Raw genomic sequence first — 16212 nt, 5'->3', positions numbered from 1 at the left:
ACTTCTGGCTTTGACGTGATACCCCCTGGCAACTTTGTCCAAGTTAGCCTATTGTAGATGTATTGATGATGCAAAATAATAACAAGAAAGCACTGATAGTCCCCCACCCACTCACTGAGATGTCCACACCAAATCATTCACTCTGGATATTTTGGTTTTGCAATTGTTTTACAGGCAGTTTTGTTGCCTTGAATCCAAATGTGAATGTGAGGGTGTTCCTCCCAAATCCCTGCTGTTCTCTCCCCACCCCACCCCACCCCACCTAACATGAATTCAGAGGCTGCAACTCAGCATTTCTAAAAAGGCTTAAGAACCATTGCTTTTAATGAGACTTGAAAGTGCTTAATGATGATGCTCTGTATTGTGGTTAGAGTTCTTGGTCACTTATCACAGATCTGGCTTCCACAGCTCAGTTGCGAAGACCCTTTAAGGAGCCCCCACCCCCAGGGACCCTGTGCTGAGCAACTCACCGGGGATCAGTAATCTTCAGATTCAAACCATCTTCATAATTGGATCCCATAATTGGATTAACTCAATTGTTGCTAATCAATTTACTGGAAGAGAAGAGACTGGGAGTGATGGAAAAATGTTTCTCTGGGTAATTCAAGGGAGCTAGCACAGGCTCTCTCTCCCACAGCCCCAGACGCCAAGCTGGCTACACCAAGTGCCGTTACTCAGGGCTAAGAGGCAGCGAAGCCATTAAAGCATTCTGCAGGCAACTTCATGCAAACTTTAGACTGAACCTCTGAATGGCTCTCTTGGTTTAATTGCATTGCACCCGAAGTATCTCTTTGGATTAAGAGGAATGGCAAAGGAAAGGTAATCTCATTTGGTGTGTGTGGGGGAGGGACCCTTCCCATCATTTTTTTGCAAGAGGGGGTTTCCAGTCTTGTTCGGGCTATAGCATAGCCCCAGTGGCTGGAAAATTGCAACCAATTCCTTTCTAGAAATTTCACTTTGTGATGCATAAGGAGAGGGAAAACTGATAGCCAAAAGGTGGATGGAAATTTTTCTAGCTAAGCAGAGGAAGGATAATATTTTGAATGTCCATAACTTTCCAAGGTGTACACTGCTTTGTAATGACCTAGCTGGTAGGTTGCTAAAATATCAATTTTCAAAATGGGCAGTTGAGTCTAGTGACACCCCCAAGGCCACCCACTGAATGCAAGGCAGACCCAGGACATTCAGAACCAGAGCCAACAGCATCCTCCCTCAGGTGGAAAATGGACTCATAAAAGATAATGGGAGGAGGGGCAGATGGTCATGATAGGTAGATCAATATAAACAGGTAATGGATACACAGGGAAAGATGGATAGGGTAGAATATAGTATGTAATATATAGATAACTGGAATTGGATAATGGATTCAACCATATGCATGCTTACTATGGAATCCCACTGAGCTCATCAGACTTTACTTCTATGTAAACATGGCTAAAATCGGACTGAAAGGCTGAAATGGTAAGAACACTTACTTGGGGGGGGGGGGTCTCTTGAACAAAGTGAGACTTGCTTCCAAGTTAAAGACTCATGGGATCGAGGTGCGAGATCCCGATCCTAAGAACTTCGACTTGGAAGAAGGCTCCGTTAAGGTCATGAGTATCCAGGTACACTACTGAAGCATGGGCACAGGGACGATAAACACGTGTCTGTTCGTCCACCCAATCGCCAGCGGTCCGCGAGTGCGTACCTGTCCGTATCCCTCAGTGCTGTGCCCGGCTCCAAAACTCATGTGTACAGAAGAACTGTGTTTCCTGTTTTTTCTGATACACGCGTACAATCCTTTCATTAACAGCCATGTATAGATGTGTGTGCAGGTGTATCTAAACACACCGCCCGTTGTGCGTGTGTGTGCGCGCGCGTGTGTGTGCACATAACGCATCTGTCTCTCCGTCTCTATCCACCATCTGCCGGTCTCCCTCCCTATCTCCCTCCTTTAGCCGTGCCACCTGCATAGTTCCGCCTGTTTGCCTCCACTCTGCTCGGATGCAACAAGTCCCTGGAGTGCCGTCCGTGTGTTCAGCTAGAGTGAAAGTGACATGGAAAAAAAGCCGGCTGCTTCCTTACCTGCCAGCACCACATGCAAATCTCCAGCTGGCTCGTCTTGCTCGCAAGCACACCAGGCGGATTAGAGAGGCCGAGTGAGTTGGACTTTTCTCATGCTAGAGAGGGAGGGTGTGTGCGTGTGTGTCTGGAGAGAGAGGGGTGTCCTGAAAAGACTTTCGCGGAGAACTTTGTAGCCCACTCCCAACGTGTCAGGAGGGAGGCGGCGAGAGAGAGAGAGGCACGTTTTCTCTCCTGGATTGTGCCGGCTGGGTCTGGTTGCCAACCCCTTCTCGTTCATTAAGATCACGTAAGAAGAAGAATCCAAAGGGGAAACGTGTCTGTGAGCTAAGGCGTTTGCGTAAATCTAGATAGGGCTTTAAAGAACTCCCTGCCAGCCACTCGCTTTCTGTCTTCCTGTAGTCACCAAGGTGGTGGAGAGTTGAGGCTTGCGGATATTGCAAAGGGTTGTTATTAGATTCATAAGTCACACCAAGTGGTGGGCGATCCACTGAGCAAAGCAGAACTTCTCACATGATGACTTCAAACGAGACACATTACCTCCCAGCATCTGTTGGAGAGACTGGATTTTAAGGCACTTCTGTCTCCAGGACAGCAAAGAAACAATGGTGAGTACCCAAAACAGGTATTGGGGGAGGGGGTTTCCGCCTAGTGCTTTAAAATATTTCCCCTCCTTTAAAAATCACTAAAGCTTGGTGAAAAGCTTGAGTCTGTTGCCTGACAACAGTAGTTCAGAGCTCAGCTTTTCCTTTTTCCAGCCTGCCCCACTCCCTACACCTCCTTTCCCGATAGCACTTTAATTTCCCCGAGCATAATACGAGCCTCTGAGGCCAGATGGATGTGTGCGTGCGTTTAAAAAAAAAAAAGATTCGCCAACTTTAATTGCGAGGCGCTTTTGATTTAAGGCTGCGTATAAGAAACTTGGAGCGGAGCTTCTCCTCCTAGGGATCTTGGGATGCGGTGTCGCTTTAGACTTCCACCCTGTGCGGCGATGAAGACTGTTGATGGTCTTGGTGATGGATGATAGTTCTTCTGGTTGTTTCTGCTGTCGGATATGGGCATTTCCCTAATACCTGGATTGGGGAGAGCGGGGGTGTTGAATCGGGATGTTTGGGGGCAGAAAGAAGAAGAAGAAGAAGAGAGTTGTGGAGAGGAGAGGGAGAGAGACTTACAAGTCCACCAGCTCTCCTCAAGGAAATGGGTGATCCCCTGGCTAAGCCAAAGGTCCACTCAACATGTGATCATCTATTTACAGGGCTCTTTTGGCAAAGCCATTCTCACGTGACGAAGTCCGGGGCAAGGACAAGACTAGGCGCAACCCGTATCGAGTGTCACTTCATTAAAGTATAAATTCTTGACTCCCCCTCCCCACCTTTCCTGGAGCGTTGAGAAGGGGAGGGTGGCTGGCTGGCTGGGGAAGAGGGGGGGGAGGGGTTCGATCAGTACCTTGGATAGAGGCAATGGGTTTGGCTGAGGTGGAGGCACCCCAGGTATCCGTCTCCCCTCCGGATTAGTTCCCGGAGGGAGCCCTTAAAAGGCAGCCAGCTTCGACCTGGCCTCACACTGATAACATCGGGCTGGGCGAGAAGAACGCTCCCCTCGCAGTTGCGTCCCAGTTGTGGCGGAGTCGCTGGCCGCGGGGGCTGGAGTAGGGGGCAAGAGTCCTGCAGACGCTCCGCCGCGGTCTTGGCATCGACGGGTCAGGGGAAGTTTGGGAAATGCGAGTACTTCTCGGCAAGATCTAGCCACCGGTTGTGGGTTAGCCGTGACTAAGGTAAGGCAGAAGCCCGGCTCGCCCCCTTCTCCCTGGGTGCGTGTGCCTGTGTGCGCGTTTCCTTCTCCATCTCGGGGTGGGGGGCTGTTGGCTGCTCTTTGCGGAGTTTTTGTTATCTTGGTGGCTGATCTGGGCGCTCTCAGGAAGAGAGGCAAAGGTAGGAGAGAGACGCGACCTCACTCCTAGGAGTCGGGTTAACTGTTCTCGGGTTGGATCCCCCAATCGCCTCCTGTCTGTCTCTGGGTGCTCTGGGAATGTGTGCCCCTATTTGCTTGTGTGTCTGTGTGTGCGTGTCTTTTGCCTTCGCAAGAAAGAGTTAACCTGCGGGAGGCCGCTGCAGTTTAGACTGATCGATGGCCAGAAGTGATACGTAGCTAGCTAGGCTCCAGTCATTGAGATGGAGATAGTAGGCTCACGCCGACCAGTCATTTCCTCAATGATCTCCTTTTGGTGTTGAGATGTCTCACTTTGGGATTGCATTCACGTGTTGTGCTTTGTTCAAACGAATAATGTCTTGCTTCGGAGTTAATGTCTTCTCTTTCTTTTTTTTAAAGAGCGGGGCGTTTCTAATCCCTGCAACGGATAAGCCCCTTGGAAACTCCATTCTTTCCGCCCCAGTCTTCCTGCTTCTGCTCCTCGAGGTCCCCCCGCCCCTTTCCTCTTTCGATTCTTCCTACGTAGAAATGTAGCTAATAATATTTAGTCTCCGGGCTAAAAATAAGCTCCGGAAAGTCAGCAGTTTGGAGCAGCGGGAGCCGCTGCTGGCAGGTAGAGCTGCCTGGGTTTTTTTGGTGCGGGGTCCCCCCTCTGGTTCCTCCCTGACTGCTCTCTTCCCCCGTCTGCTTGGCTCTCCCCTCCCCTCCCCTCCCCTCGGAGTGCCCTGGCAAGGACCCAGGTAGCGGCTCCCCTGGAGCGCTTTTGGGGTCGAGCCGCGCAGCCTGCAGCCCGCTCGGATGGCCGGAGCCAGCTGGGTGGGGGGCTCCCAAGGAGCTTCCTGCGGGCGCGGAGACGCAGGAGGGGTGGCGTAGCGCCAGCCGGCCAGCCAGCCTTGACAAGCGGAGGAGGAGGAGGCTGGCACAGCCAAGCAGGCAGGCGGTCGGCAACCCCGACGAAGCTGCTGCCTCCTCCTCCTCCTCCTCCACCCACCCCCAGCTTCGGCGGGCTGGCGAGCAGCAGCGGAGGCAGGAGGTGTTACAAATCGAGGAGGCGGGTATGGGGGCGGGGGGGGGGGGAGCCTTCCTGGGAACCTCTTGGCTGAGCCCGGAGCCCATCCGCTTCCTTCCTTCCCGCAAGCCGCAGCTGCCGGGATCAGCAATTAGCCGGCGGGGAAATTGACAGGAGAAGAGGAGGAGGAGGAGGAGGAGGAGAGCGCCCTTCCTTCCCGGGAGACTCCGCTGCCTCGGCCGGTCCCTTCCCCTCCCCTCCCCTCCCCTCCCCTCCCGGCTCCGAGTCCCAGGCCAGGTCCGGGCGGGGGGAGGGAGGTGATTTCTCCTTGCCGGCCTCGCTCTTTGTTCCAGGCTCAACTCGGGCGATGTGGGGCGAAATCCCTCTTCCCTTCCTCCTCCTCCTGCTGCTGCTGCTGCTCTTCCCTTCCCTCCCCTCCCCTCTCCCCCTCCCTCCGCCTCCTCCTCCCCCAGTTACCACCGCAGCTGCTTGGGCCGTGAGCGTCTCCACCGGTGCGATTGCGATCACGTAGCTAAGGGAAGAAGGGAGAATCCCAAGCAGGCAGACTTGCGGGGGGAGGGGAGGGGAGGGGAGGGGCGGGGGGAGTTTCGCAGCAGGGTGTGGTCGGCGGCCGAAAGAGCGCCTACGCACTGGGCGGAAAGGGTATCGGGTGGGACCCCACTGCCAACCAGCCGGGGAGAATTAGGCAGCAATTACGAGGACCCGGGAGGCGCCTCCTGCCGATCCCGCAGGGACTAGAGCACCTCGTCAGGATGGGGAGGGGGGCGGAGAAGAAGCCGGAGGGGGGATTTCTGTTCCATCTGATGCAATCCCAAACGTGCTGCAAAGGAACTCCGAGGCAGCAGCATCACCAGCACCTCCCACCTGCCCAGATGGTGCTCCTTTAAATACGGATCTGCGGGGCTGAAAGCTTTAAACAGAAGATTCACGGCGCACCCGGAGACAACCGGTGGTGGAGACCAATTAAAGGCGCCGCGCGCGATTTTGCTTTTCCCCAGCTCAGATTTCTAATTCGCGGCTGTAGGAAAAGTAAATATTGTGACACTCGCGACTGGCTTGATTGATTGGGGGGCGGGGGGCGGGGCGGGGATGGAGTGCGAGAAATCCGCCGTCGAGTCTTAACTGCAGGATTCACTTTGCTTCTGCGCGTGTGTTGCAAAGCCGTGCCTCAGTTGCTAAGCTTCCCGTTGACTGCACCAGTGAGGGAGATATTACCCTTTTAGTGGAGTTACCAATTTAGCTGACAACCGAACCGCGAAAATTGTAAGTCTGTGGAGCTCTGAGGAAGGATTCCCTCCTCCCCCTTTTACCCTAACAGAAAACTCAAGTTCAGGCAGGGGCAATCTCGGCTGTAAAAGCTGAAGCTCAGGCACAGCAGTTGCTAACTGAGTGGCTCTGGATCAGCGGACCCTCTTGGTCTCGAAATATACATTTTATTCCAAAGCAGCCCTGTCCAGAAACTTGGAGATAATTATGGCTAGAAGATATTCAGAGCTGCAGAATAAATGCCTGGCTCATGGATCTAGTAGCTTTCCCTAAGAAAAGTCATCATCATCATATCCATTATACAGATGGGAAAGTGACATGTTTCAAGTCCCCAACCAGTGCTTCTTTTCTAAAATTGGGGGGAGGGGTGTGAGTTACTGATCATTAAACATGCAGGAAGGATGCCCTGAAAATATTTAATACTAATTCAAAATGTGGGGAGCTTGGTAGTAGTGATGGAAATCATTCTGCAGGTGTTCAGAGGCATGTTGTTGTTGCTTCACCTGTTGTATGGTAGAAATTGCCATATATGTTACGCAGCTAAGCTGTGTAAAGGCCCAGTATTGTGTTGCCAACTGAAGGATGTCATTTGTTGAGAACATGTTTGTGCATAGATGGGGGGGTGGTTTAGTTACTCTGGTCAAATGCACTGCATTACCTATCTATAGTGAATGATTTTTACATATACATGCTGCATTTTGCATTATTTTCTATACATACAGCATTCAAATCCAGCATTCTTTTTGCATTCCATTAAAATCATCAGTCAGTTATATTCAGCATGTGACTGCCAAAAATGAGAGGTATGAGCTTCCCTTGTATCACTTAGGACATAATGCTAACACTATCAGCTGAAGGTGCTGTAAGGCCTCCTTTCCCTACCTGAACTACCATATGGTCCCTGGACTCTGTCCATTCAAAGCTCCCCTACCTATTTCACCCCAGTTCTCCAATGAAAATCCCTCCTCTTGGTCATCAATGGAACCTCAAGTCAGAGACAATATGCCCCTGAATACTAGATTCTGGGAAGAAACAACTATGAAAGGCACTCAAACCTTAATTGCAAGCTTCCCAGAGGCATGTAGTGAGTCACTGTTAAAAGCCAAATGGTGGACTCAGTGAAGATGAGAGACTTTCACAAGGCCACAGGTTGAAAATAAAATAGATGGGATCTGAGTCCCAAACCCCACAAATAATATCCCCTTCCAAAAAAATTGCTAGTCCTCTGACCCAGCATTTACAGTCATGACATTTATACCCATTTTGTTCACTAAAAAGCTCTAGGGAAGTCTCCCATCCAGACATTGACTAGACCCAGATATGCCTAACTTCAAGGGAGGATCATATGCCCTCCAACTATACCAGGCTGTGATTTACTTGATAGTCCTGTCCCCTTCTCCCTCTCTCTTTGCCTCAATTTCTCCTATGCACAGAGCCAATTCTAATCAAAGGCAAAACTTTCCATGTATGACATAAAATTAGGCAGAAATCATGAAGGTGGCACATCTTATAACCAATGTGATATCAGATATGTGACATGTACTTGACCTATGTGCTCTCTTTGAACAGGGATGTCCACCTTTTGCATTCTTGGGAGAGAGCAATAGCTCTTCTGTTTCCTACTTTGTCTGCTGAGTATCAGCTGTGGGACCCCTATGAAGACTGTTGGCATAATCTATCTATGGCATAAACTTAGTTTGACTAGGATGCTGGCCACATCTGTTAGATATCACCATTGCCAAGCATAGACCTCTTCTTTAGCTTGGAAACTAGAAGTATGTTTTGTCACTCACAAACTGACAAAACCTCTTATTTAGCTTGGAACTAGAAGTATCTGCTGTCACTAACAAACTGACACCCTCATCCATGGGCAGGTTCCATAATGAAGTCTGTTCTATCTAGTAGTAAGTGCTTTGTAGCTATGTATTTAAATACAGCATTACATGACAGAAGTTGCATACATGTTACATACAGATTCCAAAGAGAGATATAACATTAAGCAGTGTCCTTGCATCTGAAACTCCAGGCAACCTTTCTTTTTAGAGCTTCATTAAGTATTAATAGTGTAGTAGGTGAAAACTACAGTAGCTTCATGGGCAATAGCTTTCAAATGACCATCAGTGTCTTAAAAGAAGACATTCAGGATATGACACTAATCAAAAGAACTAAAATTGTTTTCAGTATGGAAATATGCTTTCTACAACAAAATAGAATCAACAATATAATAATGTAGATTAAGTTTTATTCACATTTTATGTCCCATGGGAAAATATGCTGTTTTTCAACATTTGACTTACGCATTACATGAAATCTGTTTTTTTTTGAATAACCAGAATCACATGGATGGCCTTAGAACAATTTATGTTAAGGTCATCCTATGGACCTTAGGACATCTAAATAATTCCCAAGTTGTTTGCAAATGCATCTCACTGGTTATTTTAAAGTAATGGTCTTAAGCTACCTATCACACATTTATTGCTTCAAGAAGCTCAGTGTTATATATGTGGGGGGGTCTCCTTTCATTTACAACCCTCTCTTTATATCACAGGAGCCCATTTAGATAGATTAGGCTGTGAATGAATGACTGTCTCTGGCAGAACTTTGAAACTGGGTCTCTAGGTTTGCCAGGTGGGGTCTGGCAAACTCCCAGAATTACAAATGATCTCCAGACAACCAAGACCTGGTTCCCTGGAGGATGGTGCTGCTTTGGAGGATAGACTCAATACCACACCTTTCTCAGGTTCCAGGAATTTCCCATCCCAGAGTAGGTAACCCTAAGTCTGAGCAGTGCAGGAACATTGCTTCAGTATTGCAGGCAGTCTACAGACACAGTTGTTCAGGTTTGGGCTTCAGGTTTGGGGCTCAGTAACAAGGAATTGCTAGGAGGGAGCATTCACCAAGTGTTAATTTGCCACAGTATGCTATTGGGCAGCCATATCTTGCTGACTACTAGGAATTTTTTTATCATACTTCCATATCCAAAAATGTAGAAATCTGAGGAAGTAAAAAAGTAGCAAATCTCATCACTTTATTGGATAAACAACTAGTTTACTGAGTGCTTATATACACATCACACTAAATGAAATGCTACTGGGTAAATTGCCTAGCAGTTCCTACCCATATACTGTAAAATGAAGATTAGATGGATCACAGAGGGATGTACATAAGTTGATTTCTCAATAGTTGTTTACAGAAATTATTATAAACCGAAGACACTGTGGTTTTTATCCTGCTACAAATTGAACTTGGATTCTCTCCAGTTCCACTTCTCAAATGATACATGTATTTGCTCCTAATCTAAGGCTAATTTCTTCTTTCCTTCTACTGCTCATCTCCTTCATGCAGGCATTCTCCCCCCCCCCCCCGCCGCCCCAAGTGCTTGCTATGTTTTTCTGAATATTTGTTTGAAACTGTAAAAAAAAACTTTGTAGTCCCTTTGGCTACACATAAGGAAAATATCTTTCACCTGAACTCACTGTGGGAGAAGACTGTACAACTGGCTGAATGTGAGTATGCTTCCACAACTCACCAGATTAAGTACATTTGAATACTTCCTTGATCAGGGGTGCCAAATTCATTTGTTACAAGGGCTGGATCTGACATAAATAGGACTTTGTGGGGCTGGGCCAGGCGTGTCATAAAATGTAATGCCAGGTAGCAGAGATATAAACTTTATAAAAAACACAGGAGAACACAAAGGTGTTTTTTTTCTTAAAATACAAAATGCTTAAAATTCTTGCAATATTTTGTTTAAAACGGAAAGGTGGGAGAATATTGGGATTTGGCAATGCAATTTTTAAAACAAAACATCAAGAAAAAGAACAAGGATCACAGCAGAAACTAAAAATATAAAATACTCTGAGCCTAGGAAAACATGAAATGTCTGGGTATTGCAATCTTCTCCCCTCTACCCCAGATCTACTCAGATTGGCAATGACTCTTCAGTGTAGTATCCCCCTTTGGCTGTAGGTTCCCAGGTCAGAGTACTCACTAGACACCAGTTATCAGGTCCATTCAGCAAAGACAAGCTGGCTCAAAACATCAACCCTTTATTTGCAAGGACATAATTCCAGGAAGCAACAGCTTCAGCTGGCCATAAGAAGGCTGGAAAGTGAAACTGACCTCCACTCCGTTGAAACACATTGCAGCACAGACAAAGTTGTAAGGAAAACATGGAATGGATTTTCCATTAAGGTCTCTGGGCACAGACAGACTATCTATCTGGGCACAGAGACCTTAATGAAAAATTCATTCAGCATTTTCTTTGCAGCTTTGCAAGGCCCAAAGAGTTTCATGCTGCAGCCAGCAAAGACAAGGCAGAAAGAGTTGGGAACATCAGGAGCCTTGGAGCTTCAAAGAGTGAGGACAGGAGGGGGATGAGGGGAGAGAAAAGAGCCACATGCCTGATTAAAGTCCGGGGTGGGGTGGGGTGGTTCTGGCCTGTGGGCCAAACATTTGTTTATGGTCCATTTACGCCTTGTTCAGATACATAAGCTCATCACAAGGACTGAAACATCAGTTGTTTACTTGAATGTGTGAGCAGGCCCTTCATAAGTGGACCCCAATTTTGTATGGCCTTAGCACAATGACTTTCAACAAAGTTCATATCTTTCTATTCTCAAAGCCCTTTTAGACAATTCTTACATGATTACTGAACATGAATGTTTGGGAGAAGGGAGTAGAATCCCAGTAGCAGGTCCTGCTGTCATTCACTTGGTAAGCAAGCTATAAGCCCTATTCACATGTTACAGTAAATGCACATACAGTCCATGTATAGTGTACACTTGAGTTTTTCTTAAATACATGTGTTGAGTAATTCTCATGTTATATTCAACACATGTGTGACACAAACCCCACATTTAACCACATACTGGTCTTTGGTTTCAATTGAAAAGTGAAAGTGTATTGACTCTTTCTTGAAAGCAGATGTACATACATCCCATATGTATGTACATTTCTATGTACATTTGCTAGAACATGTGAATAGGGCTAGTGTGAGCAACTGTGCATGCAATTGTGCATGCATACAAACTGTTTGTGCACATGATTGGTGATACAACTCTACATGCATAGTCAGAATTCCTGCATAAAGCAATGTTCATACAGTTAACATGTGCCTAGAGTCTGTTTACAGTCTATTAATCACAACTGATATTGCAGTCCTATTGCCCTCTCATCCGCAACCATGTTTTGTACTACATATTTATTGTTTGAAAAGAACCTAAGTGTACATGAATCAAATTATGAACATGCATGTGTGAACCAACCCATAATTAATTGTAGCTGATTATATTGACTCCCCACTGAGGAGAAAGGCAGATTATATATGAAAAAAAAAAATAAATTCTACTGAAAAGCTTAAGCATGAATCAAAAAAGTCACTGGGACCTATGTAAAGCCCTATAGATTTATGGCATTTTCTATTTTGAACCTCATGCCCTGTCATATTCCACTTTTGAAAGTTTGAAATTGCTCTCTGTTTCAAAAACTGTTTGCCATGTGGTAAGGATGAGTTCTGTTGAGAAGACAAATCTAAAATCTTCAGTTATTTGAATCTTGGCCATTGCAGTGCAGGTGATACAAGGTTCTTCCTGCATGAGTGCTTATGCAAATCATTACTTGGTGTGCAGTCATCATAGATTAATACACCTGTGTCAGTCAGCCCAGAAGCAATCTGATAAATGAAAAAAATATGTATGCATGTAGCAACTCCATTAAGATTAAATATGTGGACTGACTTTGATTTATTTCCTACTGTGGGTCATAGCCTTGATACCCAAAAGCAACATCAGTGCTTCTCTTAGTACTAACATCTAAGGAAACAACTTAAACCCATATGGCTTTGTCCGTATCACCCATGAGAAACTTCTTCTTAACCTGACAGAATTCCAAGTATTGAACAGCTTCCAGTGGATATATACATATACACATGTACAGCTGAATGTGTGATACAAACCCATTTAACCACATACTGGTCACTGGTTTCACCTAAAAAGTAAAAGTGTATTGGCTCTTTCTTTTTATGTATATGTCCTCCACCCAGAAACCTTACTCTGGCTGCTCTGCATAACCGAAAATATCTGTGAGAAGAAATAAGCATGTTCCCCCTCAGTTCTCTAGCAGATTCTGGAGTCAGAAAAACACAACGGGCAGTGTGGAGTTAGCATAACAACTGCCCACCCATTTTCATTATTTCACAAATGTGTGATGCATGCTCGTGAGCTGTCATCATTGGCAGCGCTAACATTTCCATCTGCTTACATATTGTTTCTATTCTTATGCTGCAATCCTTCTAGCTGCTTACTCTGGAGTAGTCCCATTGATGTCATATAGCTGCAGTCCACAGGCTGTTTATTCCAGGACAGCTGTAACTGAGCTATTTTGGGACTGATACTTCGTATATTGTCATCCTTAATTTTAAGTGCATAATTAGCACTTTTGATTACTCCTAAGAATAGGTTTCATGCTACTATATAATTAAAGATAGTCAATGTCTGCTTGAGTTAGTGTCTGGAAACCAATGAAAAACTATGAGAGCAATCACATAAGAGATTTAGCCTGACGTAGCCATGCCTCCCCTCCTGATCTAGTGTGTGCAATGTCATGTTCTCGGGATGCAGGCAGGCAGGAGTCCAAAGCCAGTCCAAGGTCAAAGTCCAGGATGTCAAGCAGGAGCCAAGTCACCAATGCAGAATCACAAACCAGAATCAGAAGTCAATGTCCAAAAGCCAAAAGGTCAGGGTGCCAAGGAAATCAAACAGGTCAGGATCAGGAAGGAGCATGGATGCAAGCTAGAGAAAAGACTTGTTGCTTCCACAAGGTTACCAGGTTCTGAGTGGGAGCTATATGGGAGTCTCAATCAGCCTGCTCCCTGGGTGGCAGTGACTTTGCTAGAACTCAGGGCTGAGAGATCTGAAGCATCGGCATGCCTCATGTCTTCGCTCTGAAAGTTCTTTCCGGAGCCTATTCAAACTCTTGAGATGGGAGGAAGAGAGCTTGGAGGAGATTGATTGTCAACAGCTGACACTGGTGCCTGGAGAGTGATTGATGGGACAGCTGCTGTTTGTTCAGCTGAGGAACTGGCTGGCAACTCTTCCAGGTCTGTTAACCCTTCCAGCTCCTCCTCGTCAGGGCTCATGATATGCAATCACACGTGCATACCTGCCCCCTGAATCCTACCCATACCTACCTTGTCTGAGGATGGGCTGGGGCTGGATTAAATAGCTACCAGGAACTTTCTGGTAGCAAATCTCTAAAACATATGCATGGTACATTTCCCAGCTGTCTGAATGGCTGGGTGTGTGCTGCACCTGCCCAGCACCCAGACAGCATGCGCATGAGCAGTCTGAATGTTCCTCTTGCACATATGTGGCCCATGCTTCTCTCAGCAACAAGGCAGGGGCTGTGTCATTGATGTGGCATGGATCAAAGAGAACTGGCTTTTTCAGAGCCAGGATACTGCTGTGCCAAATCTCTTGTATGATTTCACCCTATGTGGTGTCCTGAAGTAACAGTAGCATATAAGGACCATCTCATTGTTATAATACACTAAACCTGAGTTTGCCACCAACTGTACTCTCAACAAGGAATTACAGACTGTCCCAGGTCTCTGACAAATGTATCTGTTTTCAATCACTTGTTTGTCATATTCTCACATTACTTGTAAGATATAGCATGAGAAGCGGCTCTACCTGTAATAGGTACCATTTATTGAAACACTGTGGATCTCACAAACACATGTGGTTGAAAACAATGAGACCCAGCTCTGTCTTTTCCAACTTAGGGCACATGCCAATGAAGAATCAGAAGGAAGTTGAATGCCAAAAGAAATTCTTCAAAGAACTTTGGCAGGGCCATATGGTATGTAAAAGAATGTGTACAAATATATGGAATAAACTGTGGCCTGTGGTGGGAATAGGCAAATATCTCAAAGGCTGAGCCTTCCAATACTGCTCAAAAGTTGCTAGTTGCCATTTAATAATACAAAGAGTTATTGCAAATACCATTTCTGTCATCACCACAATGGAACATTTTGTCAGTACTGTTTTGGACTTCTTGATTTATACTTTCAGGCTTTGGTCTATTCACAGTTGTAAGAGTCATCACAAATTGATGGCAGCTTTTTCAAATAAAAGTCCTCTTTATCAATATAGGTGAAAGAACTGCTGTAGCTGTTAGAAAGGGATGCTATGATACATATTGTATCTTAAATGTGTTGGCAAGTGCAAACAGCATGTGGCAAATTTAGCTTTGTACTGCTTCTAGGCAAAGTAATTTCCTAGGGAGCTGTCTGCGTGTTTCAGCTCCTTGCTTAAAAACATAATCTGGATTCTCTCCTTTTTCTGCACCTAGCCACACTGAAAGCTAGAGAGTGACCCTGTATCATTTTGCAGGCTATTAGTGAGTGGTTGTTCTAGGCCTGAGTTTCTGACCCAATGACAGAACCGTTGGGTCCTGCCACAGGATTGGCCACTTCGGCCTTCTACGTGTAGAAATGCTGGTTTTCCTGGTATTAGGCCAATTTATGCAACCATTTTTAGGTACTGAGCTGTTAATGAAATTAATTAGCTTCAGGGCTTTTTTGAGCAGGAACACACAGGAACGTAGTTCCGGCTGGCTTGGTATCAGGGGGTGTGGTCTAATATGCAAAAAAAAATTCTGCTGGGTTTTCTCTACAAAAAGCCCTGCACAAAACAATGATGATGTCAGGGGGTGTGGCCTAATATGCAAATGAGTTCCTGCTGGGCTTTCTCTTTAAAAAAGCCCTGATTTGCATTGAGTTGTGGTGAACCAGTGAGTCATGTGATCATTTACTAGATGCTTGGATTTGATTTCCTATGCTGCTTTATAGCTTTGAAATGCAGCATAAGCAGGGACAACAACATGTACCTGTGGAATGAAATCCTGGGTGTCAGGAACCACTGTATGAGCTATTAGGGTGCTTGTCCTCTAGATTTCATTTCTTTATTTTTTAAAATTATTTTAAACAACTGCATGCAGCTTTCAATATAATACAAAAAAGTTAAGAACATGATGCCAAGTACTATTAAATACTATGAAAGAGGTATCAAAAATGCCTTGGCAAATTTCTGAAAGTTTGAGGGGGTGGTGCCTAGGGAGGGTAAAGTTTGAGGAAGATGTGATATCACTTCTGGGTGATGGTCTAGGCTGCCTCTGCTAATTTCTAGGGGAAATTCCTAGAGCATTGTTATGAGGAGGCCATTTTTATTTCTGCTCTTTAATTCCTCTAGAGTGGAAAATTTGGGCTTGGGGATGGTAATTCTCTGCCACAGGTGGGTAAATGGGAAGCCTGGGGGAAATGTATATAATTATTTGCATGGAACAAGGATGGAGTAGATATTTCAGACACACAGGAAAATATAAAATAAGGCTAAAATAACACAGTAAACAAACACAACCTGACTAAACTAGTTTCTAGCTTAATGGCTTACATTTCTTCAGAATTCCTGAGTTATGGCAGCTTGACATGAGCCTATCCTGCAAGGGACTTCTCTTCTCTTCCTTGCTCCTGGAAAAGTCAAGTACAATTCTCCCCTCAGAGTTTTATTAGAATCACACCCCCTTCCATGGATAGGTACTCTTTTCCTACTCTGACTGGTGCTAAGCCTATCATTAGTGGAGAAACTCCGTCTTTCTCTCTGAAGCTTTATGATTTGATATCCTGTTCCTGCTCTGATTAGAGATGCTGCCTGCAGCCCCAGCCTGATCCTGGATTTTAATTAGAGACCAGAAAAGCATGGGGACCAGGATGGGACTCCTGGCATAAACATTTGATTAAATCTAATTGAAATCAATATATTGCTCATGTTTGATTGGATTTTGCCTTAACAGAAAATAGACAATGACAATAATGCAAGAGCATAAAAATACAAATAAGAAAGACGCATCCTATGAAATAAAAG

General features: G+C 45.7%; 1 protein-coding gene across 2 annotated transcripts in view; it reads left to right on the top strand.

The window, feature by feature from the left end:
* Nucleotides 1–2293: 2293 nt before the first annotated feature.
* The window catches only part of BDNF (brain derived neurotrophic factor), a 93445-nt gene continuing 79526 nt past the window's right edge, over nucleotides 2294–16212 (top strand). The window contains exon 1 of one of the 2 annotated variants that reach the window (XM_060262397.1): nucleotides 2294–2672. In XM_060262397.1, coding sequence (XP_060118380.1) covers nucleotides 2670–2672 — 3 coding nt within the window. In that variant the 5' untranslated portion in view covers nucleotides 2294–2669. Of the gene's footprint in view, nucleotides 2673–3713; nucleotides 3839–16212 lie in introns of those variants that run through there. The other variant, XM_060262399.1, reaches the window with a different exon arrangement.

The sequence above is a fragment of the Heteronotia binoei genome, chromosome 21, assembly GCF_032191835.1.
Source record: "Heteronotia binoei isolate CCM8104 ecotype False Entrance Well chromosome 21, APGP_CSIRO_Hbin_v1, whole genome shotgun sequence".
Taxonomy (NCBI): Eukaryota; Metazoa; Chordata; class Lepidosauria; order Squamata; family Gekkonidae; genus Heteronotia; species Heteronotia binoei.
Note: the sequence above shows the minus strand (reverse complement) of the source record. Positions and strands in the feature narration are given on the sequence as shown.